Raw genomic sequence first — 17,154 nt, forward strand, 5'->3', positions numbered from 1 at the left:
AATAAATTGACGCGTGGAGAAATTGAGACTGCACACGCGAATGGGGTTTGTGAGGGACACTGACGCAATCGCAACCGTAAGGGGAAGAACAGAGGACTGAAAAGGTCAAGGTGAAATGACGGCTTTGTCCTTATGGTTGGTGTGAGTTTATTAATAATTCGTGTTTCTGTATTCTTCTATTTATTTATCTACTTATTCTGACTTGACTTAAATTCATGCTGAGTTAAAGCATTAAACTTTTTTTATTATTATTTCGCAATTGCCTTCCGTGGACTAATTCGCAAATAAGATGCAAAAATTACGTTTCAATCTAGTAAAAAAGGTTGTGTTAAGAGATCAATTAACTTGAAAATTTATGATTCGAAAACTTATTTACACTAAGTTTTATATTAAATTGGAAAAAAAATTAACTTATAAAATTTAAAATTCAATTACCCTGATTAAATTTTTAATAATAAAAAATGATTAGAATAACATCAAAGAATTTTATTTAAAAAAAAGTAAGTCCATGAAAAGCTACCATTAAATAACATATTTTTCTCTCTCTAATTCATGTGAAATTTGTAGCTACATGAAACAACACAGATGAGAGGGAACAATATAATTTAGCAGGGACAATGAGGAACAAAACGAGAATCAATTGTAGAGACATTGAGAGCCGGTAAAATACAGGGAACTTAAAACCCCATTTCAAAAGCATGTATTCTTAATTGGAAAACAAAATCCGACTTAAGAAGGTTAAAATATTAATGTTTCCATTACAGGAGGATAAGGAGCCCGTTGACAGGTGGGAGAAGAGGTAACGTCAATTCAAACATAACTGTCAATTAATGATTTCCTCATCTCATCAACAATGGCACTAGGTCGAGCTTCCCTCAACTTGAAGACGCTTTCAATTACAGATAGTTCGGTAGCTGTGGTGTCTGACCCACAGAAGGCTGTCCAGTCGTTTACTGTTATTCCAGCAGCAATCACTTCGCTACCACGGTTTACAGTACCTGCAACTAAGGGGACCTGAAGAAGGGTGGAGAGCTCATCCAAGTCTTCAATGGATGTATGCGGATGGACCTGTCCAAACACAAGATTTTAGTGCAAGTTCTGTGAATGAATAACTTAAAACGTTTGTTCAATCCTTCAAGAAGAAGCGAGTGTCTCTTACCAAACCACCTCTGTTGGAGAAGGCACAGTAGCTCCCCACAAGAATGTTGCCAGCAATTGTCTGCCTAAACACTTCAACCCCGAGAACATCAGCAATTATCTCCTCAGTTTCCTGGTGAAATTTGAACATGGCAGAAAATGCGGGCACTCAAAAAAATAATATAAAGTGATGCTTGTAATTAGAGGTTGTTTTTGTGATTTGTGAACCATTCTGATATTCATTTCTTACATCTCAATCAACCATCCTTGTAAAGTTGTCATAGAACATGATGACCCCACCACCAACTATTTAACATGTTCAGATAAAGAGAGTACTACAACAACAGTCAAAAAATGTTCTTCAAGAGGCTTTGAATACTCTTAACTTCCAACAAAATCTTTCTTTAAAGCATATTAAAGAAAAGTTCCACAACGTGTATGAATAAGAGGTAATGTTATACCTCTGAGTCACTTTCTGAGCCTAACAGCCTATCTACTACTGACTAGTTAATACACGAATCCATTCAGACAGGTTTTAAGCTTAACTTCAGGTCTCCAGCTAAGTAAGAGCCCATTCCTAACTTAAGCACATGCCAAGAAACTAAATGAACTCTAAAATCTATTATCATTTTCAGAACTCTCCATTAGTCCCCAGTGATTATAACAAGAGGCTAGTGTAAGGTCATGAAACAAATCATTCAGGGATATAGAACTTTACCCTGTCCAGATCAGTGTGTGCAAGGGCAACATGATCATTGCATGCTATGCAATTACCCAAAGCAGATAGTTTCTCGTCGATCCTCTGAACAACGACTTGATCAGGTAGGCTGTTTCTCAAATGCTGGAGTTCTTCAATTAAAAACATAAACAATTAGAGCATAAGATCTCCAACAGATAACCGAGTCCAAAGTCAGAAATCAAGTAGGTGATTAAAAGAACAAACATTATTAAACATGATTGAAAGCATATTTTCTTGTTTTCATGAGATGCTTACAGGTCCAACTGTTAAAAATGCACAATTGGAAATTTTAAATGGTAAGATGCCAAAGAGAGTTGCATTGCAGTCTCTCTCTCTCTCTCTCTCTGTGTGATCATCCAATGCTATAATTGCACGAGTGATATTAAAAAGCTAATTCATTAAACATGGTATTATAATCCAATGCTATAATCTAGCTGGAACAGCTAAACTATAAAAGCAGCTATAATATTTTCTTCCTGCTTCCAGTATCTCATCAAACTCACCTTGATCAGTAGTGGTGTGAGGCACAAGAAGCCCATTTTTGTTTCCTGCCAAAAGAGTACACTTGCATTCACTAAAGTAGGAAGAAGCAATGGATACCTGATTCTAGGAAAAGGAAAAAGTTCAGAATTCTCACCAGCACATAGCCGTCCAATTATCCTAGTGCCAGCAATTGAGGTCTTAACGACAGGAATGACGTCAGCTAACTCTGCCTCAAAAGTGCTGCAAGGGACCCATGCAGTTAGAGAATCCATGTAAATCAATAATACCAGACACGACTCTTGTAAACAGATCAGATAACTTGTTAGCTCAACATTCAGAACACCTGTAGAAGCTTTCTGATCCACCGATTGCAACTAAGCAGTACGCATTGGTCAACTTGGAAAACACACCAACTTCACAGTTATTCTCAAACTGAAGTCCTGCACAAATTCACCCATTAAGCTTCAGATAAATAGAACACTCACCATCTACATTAAACTTGAAATTAACAAAAGAGAAGAAAAGAAACTCGCACGATTCAGTAATCATACAACTGAAACAAACAACCGGCAAGGAAATTAGGAAACTTACTGCTCGCCATGAAGATTACGAAGTCGGACACAGAGATAAACAAGAGCTGATGTAAGAAAAACACAAACATCAGTTTCTTAAGAAAGAAACACTGAGGAGCACAACAAATTTCATGACCTCTAAATACCAATATGAATAACTTTCTCGTAACTTTAATTTTCCCAAACTATCTTAGATACCAAACAGGGCCCATAAACCCTAATGGTTACAAAATTAAACTCCCATAACAACACGCGTTTTTCTTTTAATTTAAATCAAAATCACCACAAAAATAAACCTAGAGTCATTTCACTGCCAATACAAAGCAGAGCCGCTAACTAGAGAGCAAATTGAAGCGAAATGAAAAAAAGAAAAAAAATTGCTCCTGTTTGCCTTCATTTTCTTGATAGCCAAACAGATCGAAGGAAAGAAAATAAAATTATGATGATAAATGGTTGAATATATATATAAGAAATTAAAGAAATTTATGCTTACTGTTTGATGTTTTTGCAGTGGCGGAAACACTGGCGTCTGCGAGGGAGAGAAAATGAAGGGTTGTGTGGTTTTAGACCCGCGCAGATATTTTTCTTATGCCCTTTCTCTGTAATACGATGCCGTTTCAGTTGAAAAGTGAAGTGATGCGCTGTTTATTCGCGTCTTCAGAGTTTTGACCCTTTTCGCGCAATGACGACGTCGTTCTCGTAGACTTCATTTGAGTTTTTTCCCGTTGTTTTCGGTAAAATGATAGTTGAGTTCATTTTCCAGCTTGTTTTATTTTATTATTGAAATAAAACAAATGAATAAAATAAATATAATGAGAACAAAAATATATTTATTAAAAATATAGAAATATAATATAAATATGTTTATAAAACAATTTTAAAATGAATTTTGTATTTTAAAAACAGAATTTGCATTGTCTTCGTGTCTTACACTGGAGACATTTTGATATAATAGAGTCATATTACAAATAAATGTATCTCATTGTAAAGAATAATCGTTTTTTTTTTATTTTACATGTTTTTGAAGGGGCTTTTAAATATCAAGATTAAATTAAATTGTCTCTGATTAAATAGGACTAATTTATAATTTTTTAGGTAATTAAGAGGGCCAAAGGCCAGAAAAACAAAAGACCAACCCATGCTGGTATGAAAACCAGGACCAGTGTTTCCCTCACTGCGTGTAAACAGCCGGGCATGTCTGTCTAAGCTGCACCCTTCAATCTCTAGGTAGAAGCTCCACCAACCAGCAGAAAAGACTGATAAGCGACTTACCATTGCATATTTGCATTGCTGAAAACACTGGAGAAGATCTAATAGCAATATATGCAAATCAATGGAGATTAAAGAGAGAAGAAGGCTCCATCTCAAATTAGATGAAGCAATCCTAATCCGACCCCTTTGCGTGGGAGATTGCAATACACTTACTGATTCTCTATTTTAGAAATTGATTTTAACTAGCCTGTAGAAAAAAGAAATGAGCAACTAACGGCTGGCAGGCAGGCAACTGATCCTCCTGACAGGACTGAGTTCTTGAGGACAGCATAAATTTCAGAATTCGGATCAATTGACATGGGACAGGATATTCAACTACGAACAATGCAATTCATTTTATCCACTGCAGAAGTACAAAGAAACAAAATCCACCAGCTTACTTCTCTTACAACGAAAGACTAAACTGAAAGACGACAATAAAATCCTAATTTTACATATTGCAATTTATCCGACTAGAAGGGAAGAGGAGGCGGCCGCGGCAGTGTCTTTGATTCTTATTACATACAAACAGTGTGATTACACTGGCACCGGTCACAGACTAGTTTCCCTTGTTTGGGAAACTGATTCAGGATTGACTGGATTTCACTTGGCGTGGACACTCCTTTTCAAATCCTCATTTTCCTTGTTGAGAAAGTCAACTCGAGACTGGAGAATGTTAATCATGGCGTGAGCACTCATCATTTCAAGCTTCAATGTCTCTCTCTCAACAGAAATCTTGTGGATCTCACTCTGCAAATCATTGATAAACTTCCTGCAGCTAGGAGACATTGATGAATCAAGACTAGCAGCATCTAGTGCAGGTGGGGGAACACGAGGATTTTCTTTGGGTTCCAGAGGTTCCATCAGAGAAAATTCTAGCAAAGCAGATATTGCCGTTCTTGTTGCTGAAGTTGTCGCCATCATCATTTCTGCTGATGTTGTTGCTGATGTTGTTGCTGCTGTTGTTGTTGTGGATGAGCAAGGATCCTGACTTGTCCTTGTTGAGTTCTCCGAACCATTTGAACGGTTAGACCCAGTCTCGTTATTGTGCTTTCTTCTTTTATACTGGAGAAGAGGGAAGGGTGCTTCTGTATTTAGCACACACAGTGGAGGACAATCCTCCACACTTTCAGTCTTACACACAGGTAAGGCATTTTGAGAGTCCCCCGGAACTTCGGTAATACCAAGAGGACTTTTATTGATGGAATGACTATCCTGCAACAAACAAGTAACACTACTTATAGCAAAATGTTGCTGCTTGAAATACAAAATTAAATTTCAAGAAATTCCATGCTGACTACTATAGATGTGTACTTTTACATCATTACAGTAACAAGCATGTCTACAATAGGTGACTGAAATTCTGAATTGGCCATCCCTATTTTACAAGGCATCCCAACACACTTGAAGCTTAAACGATTAAATTTCTACAAGTAGAATCACTTTTCAGTTCATTATTTGCAATCCAAAACCTCAACACCAAGGTAGGGCATGCAGCAAATTTTCAAGCTCAAATTGGTTCGCTAGAACTTGATACAAAACCTGACACCTGGTTCTGGTCTCCAAATGACATATCAAGGAGGTCAACTAAAAGAATAACCAGACAGGATACAAAGTAAAGCTTGATCAGTTTGCTTGAAAACTTTTCAAGGAAATGTCAAGAGATTTGAGTAGAGTTGCAAGATCATGATCCATGCATGCACAAACCCATTTCAGCAATCTGACAGCAAATGCCCTTTTGTTTACACTTGATCCCACTGAAGAACGCTACTCTTTATCCTTGTTTTCTCCATGTTAAGTTTAATTATGACAGCAAAATATGCATTTGTATTCTTACCACTTGATCAATCCATCTAATTGATGCACTATTATCTAGTCCATTAAATGTTTTATATTTGATAGTTTAGGTGACTGTAAGGAATAGTTTGGGCTAGCTTTCAAGGAAAGAAAATGCTTTAATTGGCACTGTTCCTCGTTCTTTAGCAATTTGAAAATATTTTACTGTTTGGTGAAGCAGTTGCATTTGAAAGTGTTTTTCAAAGTGCATGTGGACAGAAAAGGCATCAAATTGATGCTTTTTAGGTGGCTTGTGTATGGTTTTGATATGAAGATGTCAAAACCATTGAAAAGTACCCTATAAAAACCATCAAAAATTGATGTTTTTCAACCCAAACACACTTTGCAAAAAGCACCAGCACCACATCACCAAACAAAAATCATATATGCAATTTTTGTCATGCAACTCCACATTCATGGCTAGTCTTGATATTGCAGCTAAATTAATACAAAAGCTACAGCATCAAAACCATGATTTCATCAACACAACCCATTGCAAGATGAAACTCTGGTCAATAATGTGAGTCGCTGATCTATGTAGCAGTCACATTGACCAAGTTAGTTTTTTTACAGCCTCCCCAAGGACCTGCTCTCTTATATAGTTGAAGTAATGAGCAATCATGATCATGCACATTCTTCATTCCATAAAAATCAACTTCTTCAAGCAACCCTCAATGCTTGTTTCCAGTTAATCTTCCAAACAACATCTGTTTGATATGTACCTCTTTGTCATAAAGCATCAATCTGCCAACCCTTCTTCCAATAGACAAACAATCATGAAAAACAGTTCTGATCTCAAATTCATTAACAACTTTTAACTGCATTTCCAATGTCAAACTCCCACTCCCATTCTTGGAACTAAAAGAGAATCCATTACCTTTCCACTCTATAAGTGTCAGACTAAAACCACGTATTCTAAAAAAGAACGAGGTTCTGCAGTGCTTTCAGACCTTTAATTCAAACATTAGCAAGGTCGCAGTTTATTATAACCAATAGCTCTTTTTAATATCCAAAAGTAATACTCCAGTGTTAAGGAAACTAAGCGAGACTCCAACATCATACTACAACAAAACTAAGCACCCCTAACAGTTATCAATACTCCAGCATCATACTACAACAGCGGTAAGCATCTCTAAAAGTTGTAATGCTTCAACATGGAAGAAAAAGCACAGACCTGCTCGGTACGGTGCATTTCACCACCAGTATCATAAGTAACCACCACCTCATCAGCAGCATCTTCTCCTGGAATGAGAGCTGCTCCACGATCATCCCACTCCTCCTCGATGAAAGGGGCATAGCGGTTCCCAGTTGGTGGTCCTATATTGTTCTTGTGGAACACTCTACAGAGGACATATGAGTCGATCTTCACAGAAAACAAAACAAACAAAATCAGAACAGCATAACAATGGAAAATCTTCCACTTCCTCAACCACTCCACAATTACTTTTGGTTGAGCTCCTTTTATTGTCAAACCAAAATACCTATTTTCCTTTTCGTTTCCTAAATTATCAAGGCAACCATATAGAAATCCACATTGCTAAGACCACGAACAACAATTCTATTACAGCCTGACCTGCATAGCTCCGGTTCTTTCCAATTCTTCATCAATAAGCCGGTACTCGTGCATAACCCAGTTGGTGCGCAGCCCACCTGGTGCACGCCCACTATGAAACACAAGAGTTTTCTTCATTGCAAGGAGTTGACACTCTCGCCGAATCTCCCGGTCCTTTCCAGTAGCTTTCCAGTATCCTTTGCCTGTCGCCCTATTCATTCTTGCTCCATTCCCATATTTCTTGTCCAGTGGACTGAAAAAGTACCATTCTTGGTCTCTGCTTTTCAACCTTGACTTATCTACAGACCAGCATAATTGAAACCCAGAAAGAACACCATGCGAATAGATTAATACCAAGCAATGAACCCAATCTAACAAACGTAAAATAAAACAAGAACAAACCACTTACAGCCCAACAAAGAACTGTATCATCCAAAAAGAAAATCAATTTAAAAAAGCCCCAATTCACCAGCAATCCATTAGAGATAATAGCCAGCCATGGTTATTACAGACTAAAAACAGCAACAGCCTAGTAAATATGTATTCCTATAAAAACTACCTGTAGTACGAAATCTAAAAAATGGGGCAAAAAAATAAAAATAAAAATCAATTATAATGCCTTAAAACAGAAGAAACAGCAAAAAATCACAAAAATAAACAAGAAAACAATTAGACATGAAAAAGAAGAAGAAGAAGAAGTAATTACCTGCAAGGTCCCAAGGTTCGTTTTTGTAAATATCGACCTCGGAAATAGCATTGAAACGGAAAGGTTTATTGGAAACCTTCCGTTTCAAGTAATAGATAACGAGTTCTTCATCTGTTGGGTGGAATCGAAACCCAGGAGCTAACGCTGTCGTTTTAGTACTGACTGGTGTCGTTTTTGCCGGTGCTGAAGCTGGTGGTGCTGGGGTTGTCAGTGCTAGTCGTAATTGCTGTTCTTGCGAGGAAGTTTCAGGACCCATGATGGGCTATGGTTGTTTGGGAAAGGGGAAAGGGTGGAAAAGGAGGCTAGGGTTTTTTTGGGAGTGGAGATAAGGTTTCTTGATTGATGGGGAAGAAACTGGCTAGTTAAGGGTAGTGCCTTCGATTGCAAGCAATTTAGGTTCTTTTTGTGGGCAATAATTTCTGACCTTTGATTTTTTGAGGGGTTTAATGTTTACTGTTGAATATGTAGACAAGACATATGTAACATATGTTATGTTAGAACTTAGGAGGAGGAAAAAGAACTGTCTAGCAATTTGATGGCAATTGCAATGGAATACATTCTGGTTGGTTCAATTGGGGGATGTTTGTTTGTTGAGGGTCACGTATATGGCTTGGATCAGGGGCAACATCAGGGGTGGATAAATATATGGTAGGTAAATAAAGTGAATCTTGGTTTATGGCTAAATAAGGTTACTTGGCATCCTATCGAGTTGTCATGGCTGGTAAATATTATTTAAAGTTGCAAAAATAATTGTAATTATATGGTTTTAAAATAAATAAGGTTATCTTACGAGTTGTTATAATGATATGAAAAATATTTAATCAGTAATAATATACGTAAGCAAATCAATTTTGAAATAAATAAGAATATTTGACAACATCACACCTAGTTGATGCAACTATATAAAAATTATCTAAATTTAAAAAATGCTTCTAAATAAATTAATTTCAAAATAAAATGACGTTGTTGTGTTGTTGTTTTGAGGAACTCTTAATTTACAATGCATGCATCGAGTCCTGGAAAATCTCCATGTATTTATATTATATAAACATAGAATTTAAAATTAATAGTTTTTATATATATATATATAGTATCAAGTTATTATAACCAAACAATGTTACTTAGACCGTGAAAATAACAATAAATATATTAAATTTAAAACAATTAAAGTTATCTGACATCATACCGAGTTATTATAACTATATAAAAAGTCAATCGAATATAAAAATATACTAATTATTATCATTATTCTCTTAGCATGAAAAATATTTTCATGGTTACTCATGACAGATATATAATTATTCATGGGAGATTAATAACTTCTTCAACAATGTGGCTACCAACAAGATTTTCACACAAAATCTAAATTCATCGGCCAAGACTAAAAATATACACAGCACGATTAAATTTTCATGGGCTGAATCTTGCCACCAAGAGGTGATGTTAGGATCTCGGGGCTTCGGAGGTGATGGGAGTATTGCCATTGTTTCCAATTTCACTATACTGTTATGGAATTTCATTTATCATTACCAAAAACAAATGAACTCCAACAACCCTAATGATTTAATAACTTGTAAAATCCTCTATCTTAAAACAGTAAAAATAGCCATCACCAGCTCGGCAAGTATCTTGGAAACCTGCCCATGAATATATAGCTGGAAACCTCTGGAGTGTGGTGTAAGAAAGAGGAAGAAGAGGGCAAAACTTAAGATTAAAAAAACACACAAGATGAAACGAATAAGCAGCCAAGAAATTACCCCTTTTTTATTACTACTTGAAAAGTAAAAATAGACAGAAAAAAATTTAATTGGACAGGGCATCCTATTCTGACACAACAAATGCCCTAACAAGGGTAAAAATTACGTCTTGATTAGATACTTGCCCACTAAGGCAAGTAATGGCTCGTGGGACCTAACTAAGTTCTCATACACAGTATTATCGAGGATCAACCCAGAGGATGACTTAGCTAACCCTTGCTTGCACAGGCTCCTCCATCATCAACTAACGACGTGGAGTTGAAGGTTTGACCAGATGGGTTCATGGTCATGCCCGGTGGTCTACTGTGCTTCAGCTTTTGAGGCAGCAAAATCGGCTGGGCTCAACTAATAAAGCGCTTTTTCAAGACTGATGTGGCCTCACGGGCAGGGCGTTCTGTCCAAGATTTTAATATAGAAGTAGTAACTTTGGTTTGATTTTTAGCGCTATGTCTTCTGGTCTGGCTCGAGCTCCGATGATTGAAGAGGGTAACTTTTGCCTGCTAGACAGTTGACACTGTAACTTGTAACTGTGCATGCCAAGATATTTACGTGGGTGTGGTGAATTTTGGCAGTTTCTTGGTCAAAGTACCAAACAAACCGTTGTCCTTTTGAATTTGAATGAGGACTAGAGCTAAAGCAAACTTGGGCCATCACCAACTCTTGAGCCATTTCAAGAACATGGGCTTTATTGTGTGTTCCTCACTTCATAGCTATTAAGCAATGCCGAATGCTATCGTGGGTTTTATTTTTATTTTTATTTTTTTCCTATTTCAGACACTGAATTCTAGAGAATGGCTAATAAATATAGAAGCAGCAGAAAACCACAGATTAGCGTGTGGCGTTGTGTGTGATCTGATTGGTGGAAGGGTCGGTGGCATTTTTTTTTCCATGGTCAAGTGATTATAATTTATATAAGTAATATAACATTTATATTTATATTTATGCTTTTTCCACCAATAGCTATTTGCTATTCTCATTTTATTAATTATTTTGTTACGTGAAAAAGAGGTTGGCTTAGTGAAGAAGAAAGGTTCAACCTATAGTGATTATAATTTAATATGAAAATTATAGATATTAACCTGATACAACTGAGCAATAATTTTGTTGGATATTTATGTTACCTAACAAGGAATAAATAATGCATTAATATTATCAAATATGACCCGAAACATATTCAAATTACTTTGTTTAAAATAAATCATTTTAAAATAATTTGATTATATTTTTAATTCTTAAAAATCTTTTGGATAGAACACAAATCAAATAAAACTATTTTAGTATAATAAATCAATAAGTAAGAATTTCTTCATGGCAAGTTTTGTGCTTATTGGTGAGGACAAGATATATTTTTTTTTACCCGGATATCCTCACATCCTTTTAAAGGGTGAGACTAGTCTCTTTTGAGGTTTGTAGTTGTCCTTTCCAACAAGTGCACTTTATGAGAATCGAACTTATATTCTCACCTTTACAGGGATATAGTAGTATTGTTTTAACCGCTAAATCATCAATTCGTTTAAAATTAAAAAGAAAACTGGAACTAATTTAATTCCAAAATAAAATACAATTGATTTTGCAATAATGAACCGGTGTGTTAATTCAAAAAAATTTATTGAATTATCTTAATTACTAATTAATATATCTGTATGTAGAAATGGTCTCAAGCCAAACCTTGTGCATGGTAAAAAAAAAAAACCTTGGACGTACTACGTCGACATAAGTAGTCAGAATCGACTACTGCAAAAAATAGATAGGAGAATTTTTCTTTTTCTTTTTACTTAATCGTCATCAATTAAATTAATGAAAAAGAGGAGTTAAAAGCAATGAACAGAGTTAATTACAAGGATACAGATTAATTAGTGGCCAAAATCCCTAATACATAATATTTGTAAGTCCAAGAGGCCTGCAATGGCGCGTGCAGCTATCAAAATCAAAGAAGTTCAAATTCAAACAAAGAAGACATTTGTCTCGAAGATTAAACTCTTAATCTTACTTTATAATAAATCATCATCAACCAAAAGAAATCACTACCTGCCAACCCCACCTTTCATGTCTCCTTCTACCTCAGGAAATTTCCCATTTCGTTTTATGCTTTCTTGCTCTTCAAATCTCTAACCTCTTCGTACAGTTCTTTCTTGTTTTCTTTTAGAAACTACCTGTATCTAGTTTAGGTTGCAAAGAATTAAAGAAAAAATGGCGGGCTCTTTTTCTAAAGGATGGAATAACAGTTATGATTATTCATTTAAGATTCTGTTGATTGGGGATTCTGGAGTTGGCAAGAGTAGTCTTCTCTTAAGTTTCATCTCCAACTCTGTTCGAGACCTTTCTCCTACAATCGGTACTGTCATTTAATGTTCTCCTTTCTTTCTTTTTTTAGCGGCAAATTTGCAGATAGGTATTGGCTGCAACTTCTGGCCATCTTTTAATTGCGTGTAAGGAGATTTGACAATAGATTTTCAGTGGCGAATTTGGTGAGATTGTTTTGTTCATGTAAATTTTGTGACTGGAATTTATTGTGAGAGCCATACTTGTGCTTCTATCTAGAATCTGATCAGGAATTCAGATTGTATACAAGTGGATTAAATCACTAGCCTTGCTCGTGTCTTTATTCTTCAATAATTTTGACTAGCTCTGAAATGTATAGTGTTTTAAAGGGGAAGGCTTCAAAAATGTGCAGGTGTGGATTTTAAAATCAAGGTGCTCACTCTTGGTGGGAAAAGATTGAAGTTAACAATCTGGGACACAGGTAATTAGAGGAAAATGGCTCTCATGCTCTGAATTCTGCGTTCCAAACCTCCATCCCCGATTGAACTTGGGGAAACATTTGCTTTCACGGGATCCGAACGGCCACTTAACATGAAGAGATCAAACAAACCCTTTCCCCTTTAGATAGATTTCTGGATAGCATAAATCCAGTGCATGATGTTGTCCTAATCAACTGTACCAATCCACACTCCTTGCAGACCTGAAGAAAAGTTTGACATGGTTCCGATAAGATCAAAGCTGCCAAGTGCCAACTATTTATTTGAATTAAACTCTATTCCCTTTATAAAGCGTCAAATTGGATTCAGCAGGTGTTTCTTTCCTGCAGAGGTATAGAATAAGCGGTGTGTGAATAATGAGTTCTGTTGTATTGCAGCTGGGCAGGAGAGGTTTGGAACATTAACAAGCTCTTACTATAGGGGGGCGCATGGAATAATCCTTGGTATGGCAATTGTCTAAGCATCACTACATATTTTATATAGTTAAAGTTATCCTATTTTGTTAAGCCTTGAGTTGAACTCTCCTCATTTACCTGAGTTTTGATAATTATTGGTTAAGTGAAACAACCTAAATTAGTTAAGATCAGTTTGCCTTTTCCCTTGCGATAAACATATGTATAAAATCCTGATTAGTTTGTGCTTTGATTTCGTTTTAGTTTATGATGTGACGCGACGGGAAACCTTCGAAAATTTGTCAGATATATGGGCAGAGGAAGTGGAGCTCTACACTAATCAGAAGTGTATCAAAATACTTGTTGGAAATAAAGTTGATAGGGTAAGCTGAAATACTTCCTATCTTTTCCTACTTTGGCACATGCATACATGCGCATTAAATATTAAGAGCCCGTCGATTATATTCCTCCATGTCATGTTAGAGACCTTCTGTCTTCAAGTTTTGTGCTTTTAATGGGCACATTGTCTTAATGATGCAATGCTTTCAGGATAGTGAAAGAGTTGTAAGTAGAGAAGAAGGGATGGCTCTTGCACAGGAGCATAAATGTTCATTTCTTGAATGTAGTGCTAAGACCAGGGAAAATGTTCTGCAATGTTTCAAAGAACTCACATTAAAGGTACATTGCTATCGAAGAAAATGCCCTTTTATCTTTTTTCTTTACTGTGCTCTGAATCTGCAATATGTTCTAAAAGTTAATGGTAGTAAATCTATTGAAAGAATTGAGAGCTAAAAGTAGTTCTCATTGTTTAATATCTAGTGCAAATTCTGAACATTTCTACTGCTTTACAGATATCGGAAGTTCCTAGTTTATTGGAAAATGGTTCAGTAGTAGTGAGACAACAGATTCTGAAAGAGAAACAAGTATACCAGGCACCTCGTGGTGGCGGTTGCTGCTCCTAATTAAACCGCCTGAAAAATTACGACGCAAAATCTGTGCCAAGGGCAATTGGGTGGCCAGATCTCCTTCACTCTCTGTCAACGATTTCATGCTCTTCTTAGAGATCTATTCTTATGGTCATCTTTACTGCTTCCGCTGTAACCTCTAAAATTTTGGGAAGTTGAGTGCTGTAACATCTTTTGCTTGTGAATGCTGTTTCCAAACCGGTGGTGCATCACGCAGAGAAAAGTAGATGCTTACACACAGTTGAGGGCAGAAAATAAGAACGTTGTTAAAATTGGCAGCACTTGTATAGTATATTTCAAGGAAAGTGGTTTTCATTGATTCTTTTAAAAGTACTGAAGTTTTCTCAGTGGAGGGAACACCACAATCATTTCAGTGTCAAGCACTTTGAGCAGAATAATAACACCCAGCAGAATGTCCTGTCGGCCATACCAAACTATGAGCAATTCAGCTTTCGCACTAGCTGAAAGAAAAAGAGCTTGAAATAATTTAAATCTTTAGCAGTCCAGAATATTTGGAAGCTGAGTATTTTGGTGAATGATTGGTTGACCAGCCCTCTTAACATCCCACAGCTGTTTGCACCTCAAGTTACACATGAGAAAACTTGAAGTATAAGAATGTGGAAATGATTGCTGATTTGAAATTTAAAAATCTCAAAATTCTGCTGAATCTTTCCAGCTGGGATTCTCAAAGGAAAAAACTTGCCAGACTGCTAGCTAGTCGGATAGTTCAGCAGGTAAAGGTATTCGCTCTCTCTAAACTGTGTCAGGTATATAAAGTGTCTAATGATTTTGTCTATGATGCACGTGATTTTTTAAATTATTTTTCATTTTAAAAACATAAAATTAAAATGATTTAAAAACATTAAAAAACATTAATTTAATATTTTTTCAAAATACATATATTTTTAAAATGCATCTAAACATAATTTCAAATATAAAAACAAACACCCTCTCAATTCATTAAAATGACTTAATGGAAAGTTAAAAAAGTTTTAAAAAAAATTACTATAGCTAAAATATATATATATATATATATATATATATATATATATATATATATATATATATATATATATATATATATATATATGTACACGCATATAAAGATATTAAGAGTTCCTTTACTATTCATATTGGTACTAATAATTTATTTTGATCTATTTAACAATGTTGACTAGACTCCTACTCTTTTTTAAAAGCTATTTTACATATTAAAGATAACCACCTGCCCGTTTATGGTTGGATGCACCAATTCAAACAATAAAATTATTAGGTTACATTTGGATTTGGTTAATTTACAAATATAAAATAAATAAATATAGAAGAGATAAAAATATATTTAATAGAAAAAATAGGGACAAAACCATAAAATAAATATGTGTTTGAAATGGTTTTTGAATAATTTTTTTTGTAATTTTAAAATAAAAAATATAAGAGACACATCTTTTTTATTTCATTGTTTTTATCTCTTTCATTTCCAAAACAATAACCAATGTAACTTAATTCAATTTTTCACATATAAGACATTAGTATTTGCTTCGATAACTTACAAGAGGAAGCAATATTGTGCTGAAAAAATCAAGGCCTGCATGGTTTTACTCCAAAGTTTGTCTCCACTGATGCATATAAATACGTTGACATTTGCCTCATCCGAATTATTATTTCTCTTCCTATAACGAACCTCCAGTGGGAAAAAAAAAAAAAAACAACAACGTATTGAGCAATCAAATTCTAGGTCAACTTAACCATCTAGATGGTGATCCAATGGTAAGAGCTTGGAATTAAGAGGTTTGCTCCCCCTGTGGTCTCAGGTTCGAGCCCTGTGGTTGCTCATATGATGACCACTGAAGGCTTATATGGTTGTTAACTTCAGGCCCCATGGGATTAGTCGAGGTGCGCAAAAACTGACCCGGACACCCACATTAAACTAAAAAAAAAAAAATTCTGGGTCAACTTTTTTGGTGGCTATTTTCATGCACGTTGTCAAGGTAGCCAAAAGTGAGGAAAATTTTCTAGTATGGTATGTTTCAATTGACACAAATATCAACATGCAGCATCCGCAGAATAATCGGTGATGTTTCATAACTGGAACTTATCTTTTTTTAAAATAATGTGATAAGATAGTTGTTTTAGGTATATATATTTTAGAATTAAAACAGTCTGGAATAAGATGGGTCTCAAAATAAGTCAGATCTAAATAATTGGTTTTAGTAAGCAACCAAATATAATATAAATTAGGTTTGACAATATATCAGACTCAATATATTTAGATTCAGTTGATGGTTGAACCCCAAAACCATACAAGCTTACTGAAATGTCAGGCCTACCACGTTTGAATTCTACAATCAGTTGAATCCAACATGACATTGATTTGGCATTATATCAGACTTAAAACACTGTGGTTCGACAATTAGCCGAACTCGATGTAACTTGGGTCTAATAATATGACAGACGTAATAAACTTAGGTTCAGTCGTTAGCTGAATCAAAAGAAACACATGGGTCAAATCCAACATACTTGAGTTTAGCTGTTTGTCGAACCCAAGGAAACTTAGGCCTAGCGGGATGCCAAATCTAATAAACTTGAGTTCAATCATTTGCTGAACCTAAGAAATCATGGGTCTGCGCGAAGCGCCAGGCCCAACATATCTGGGTTCAGCTGCCCACTCAACCTTGCCAGGCCCAACATACCTGAGTTCAGCCACCCGCTCAACCTTGCCAGGCCCAACATATTTGGGTTCAGCTACCTGCTGAACCCAAGGAAACATAGGTTTAGTGAGACACTAGACCCAACATACTTGGATTCAGTTGTATGCTGAACTCAAGAAAACTTGGCCCTAACGGGATGCTAGATTCAATAAACTTGGGTTTAGCCATCAACTGAACCCAATAAAACATGAACCTAGCAAAATGTCAGACCTAAAATACTTAAGTTCAACAATTAATCGAATCCAATACAATATGTTAGATCCCAAACAATCATCTAAACTAAAAGTGTTATGGGTT

At 35.7% G+C, this 17,154-nt stretch overlaps 3 protein-coding genes across 3 annotated transcripts; 1 reads left to right on the forward strand and 2 right to left on the reverse strand.

The window, feature by feature from the left end:
- Positions 1-667: 667 nt before the first annotated feature.
- Positions 668-3,559, reverse strand: LOC133698045 (eukaryotic translation initiation factor 6-2). The gene is made up of 8 exons (XM_062120925.1): positions 3,425-3,559; positions 2,951-2,996; positions 2,703-2,799; positions 2,514-2,599; positions 2,380-2,424; positions 1,856-1,986; positions 1,160-1,270; positions 668-1,068 (listed from the first exon to the last, which is right to left on the reverse strand). The coding sequence occupies exons 2-8, from the start codon at positions 2,958-2,960 to the stop codon at positions 811-813; spliced, it is 738 nt and encodes a 245-aa protein (XP_061976909.1). The 5' UTR covers positions 2,961-2,996; positions 3,425-3,559; the 3' UTR covers positions 668-810.
- Positions 3,560-4,513: 954 nt separating this feature from the next.
- Positions 4,514-8,838, reverse strand: LOC133697444 (NAC domain containing protein 50-like). Its single transcript, XM_062119993.1, has 4 exons — positions 8,277-8,838; positions 7,592-7,869; positions 7,193-7,381; positions 4,514-5,397 (listed from the first exon to the last, which is right to left on the reverse strand). The coding sequence occupies exons 1-4, from the start codon at positions 8,530-8,532 to the stop codon at positions 4,786-4,788; spliced, it is 1,335 nt and encodes a 444-aa protein (XP_061975977.1). The 5' UTR covers positions 8,533-8,838; the 3' UTR covers positions 4,514-4,785.
- Positions 8,839-12,028: 3,190 nt separating this feature from the next.
- On the forward strand, positions 12,029-14,517 carry LOC133696893 (ras-related protein RABC2a-like). The gene is made up of 6 exons (XM_062119186.1): positions 12,029-12,368; positions 12,708-12,776; positions 13,170-13,235; positions 13,449-13,567; positions 13,734-13,862; positions 14,036-14,517. Exons 1-6 carry the CDS (start codon positions 12,224-12,226, stop codon positions 14,144-14,146), a joined length of 639 nt encoding a protein of 212 aa, XP_061975170.1. The 5' UTR covers positions 12,029-12,223; the 3' UTR covers positions 14,147-14,517.
- The last annotated feature ends 2,637 nt before the right edge of the window (positions 14,518-17,154 follow it).

This window comes from Populus nigra, chromosome 6 (genome assembly GCF_951802175.1).
Source record: "Populus nigra chromosome 6, ddPopNigr1.1, whole genome shotgun sequence".
NCBI classification, from domain to species: domain Eukaryota; kingdom Viridiplantae; phylum Streptophyta; class Magnoliopsida; order Malpighiales; family Salicaceae; genus Populus; species Populus nigra.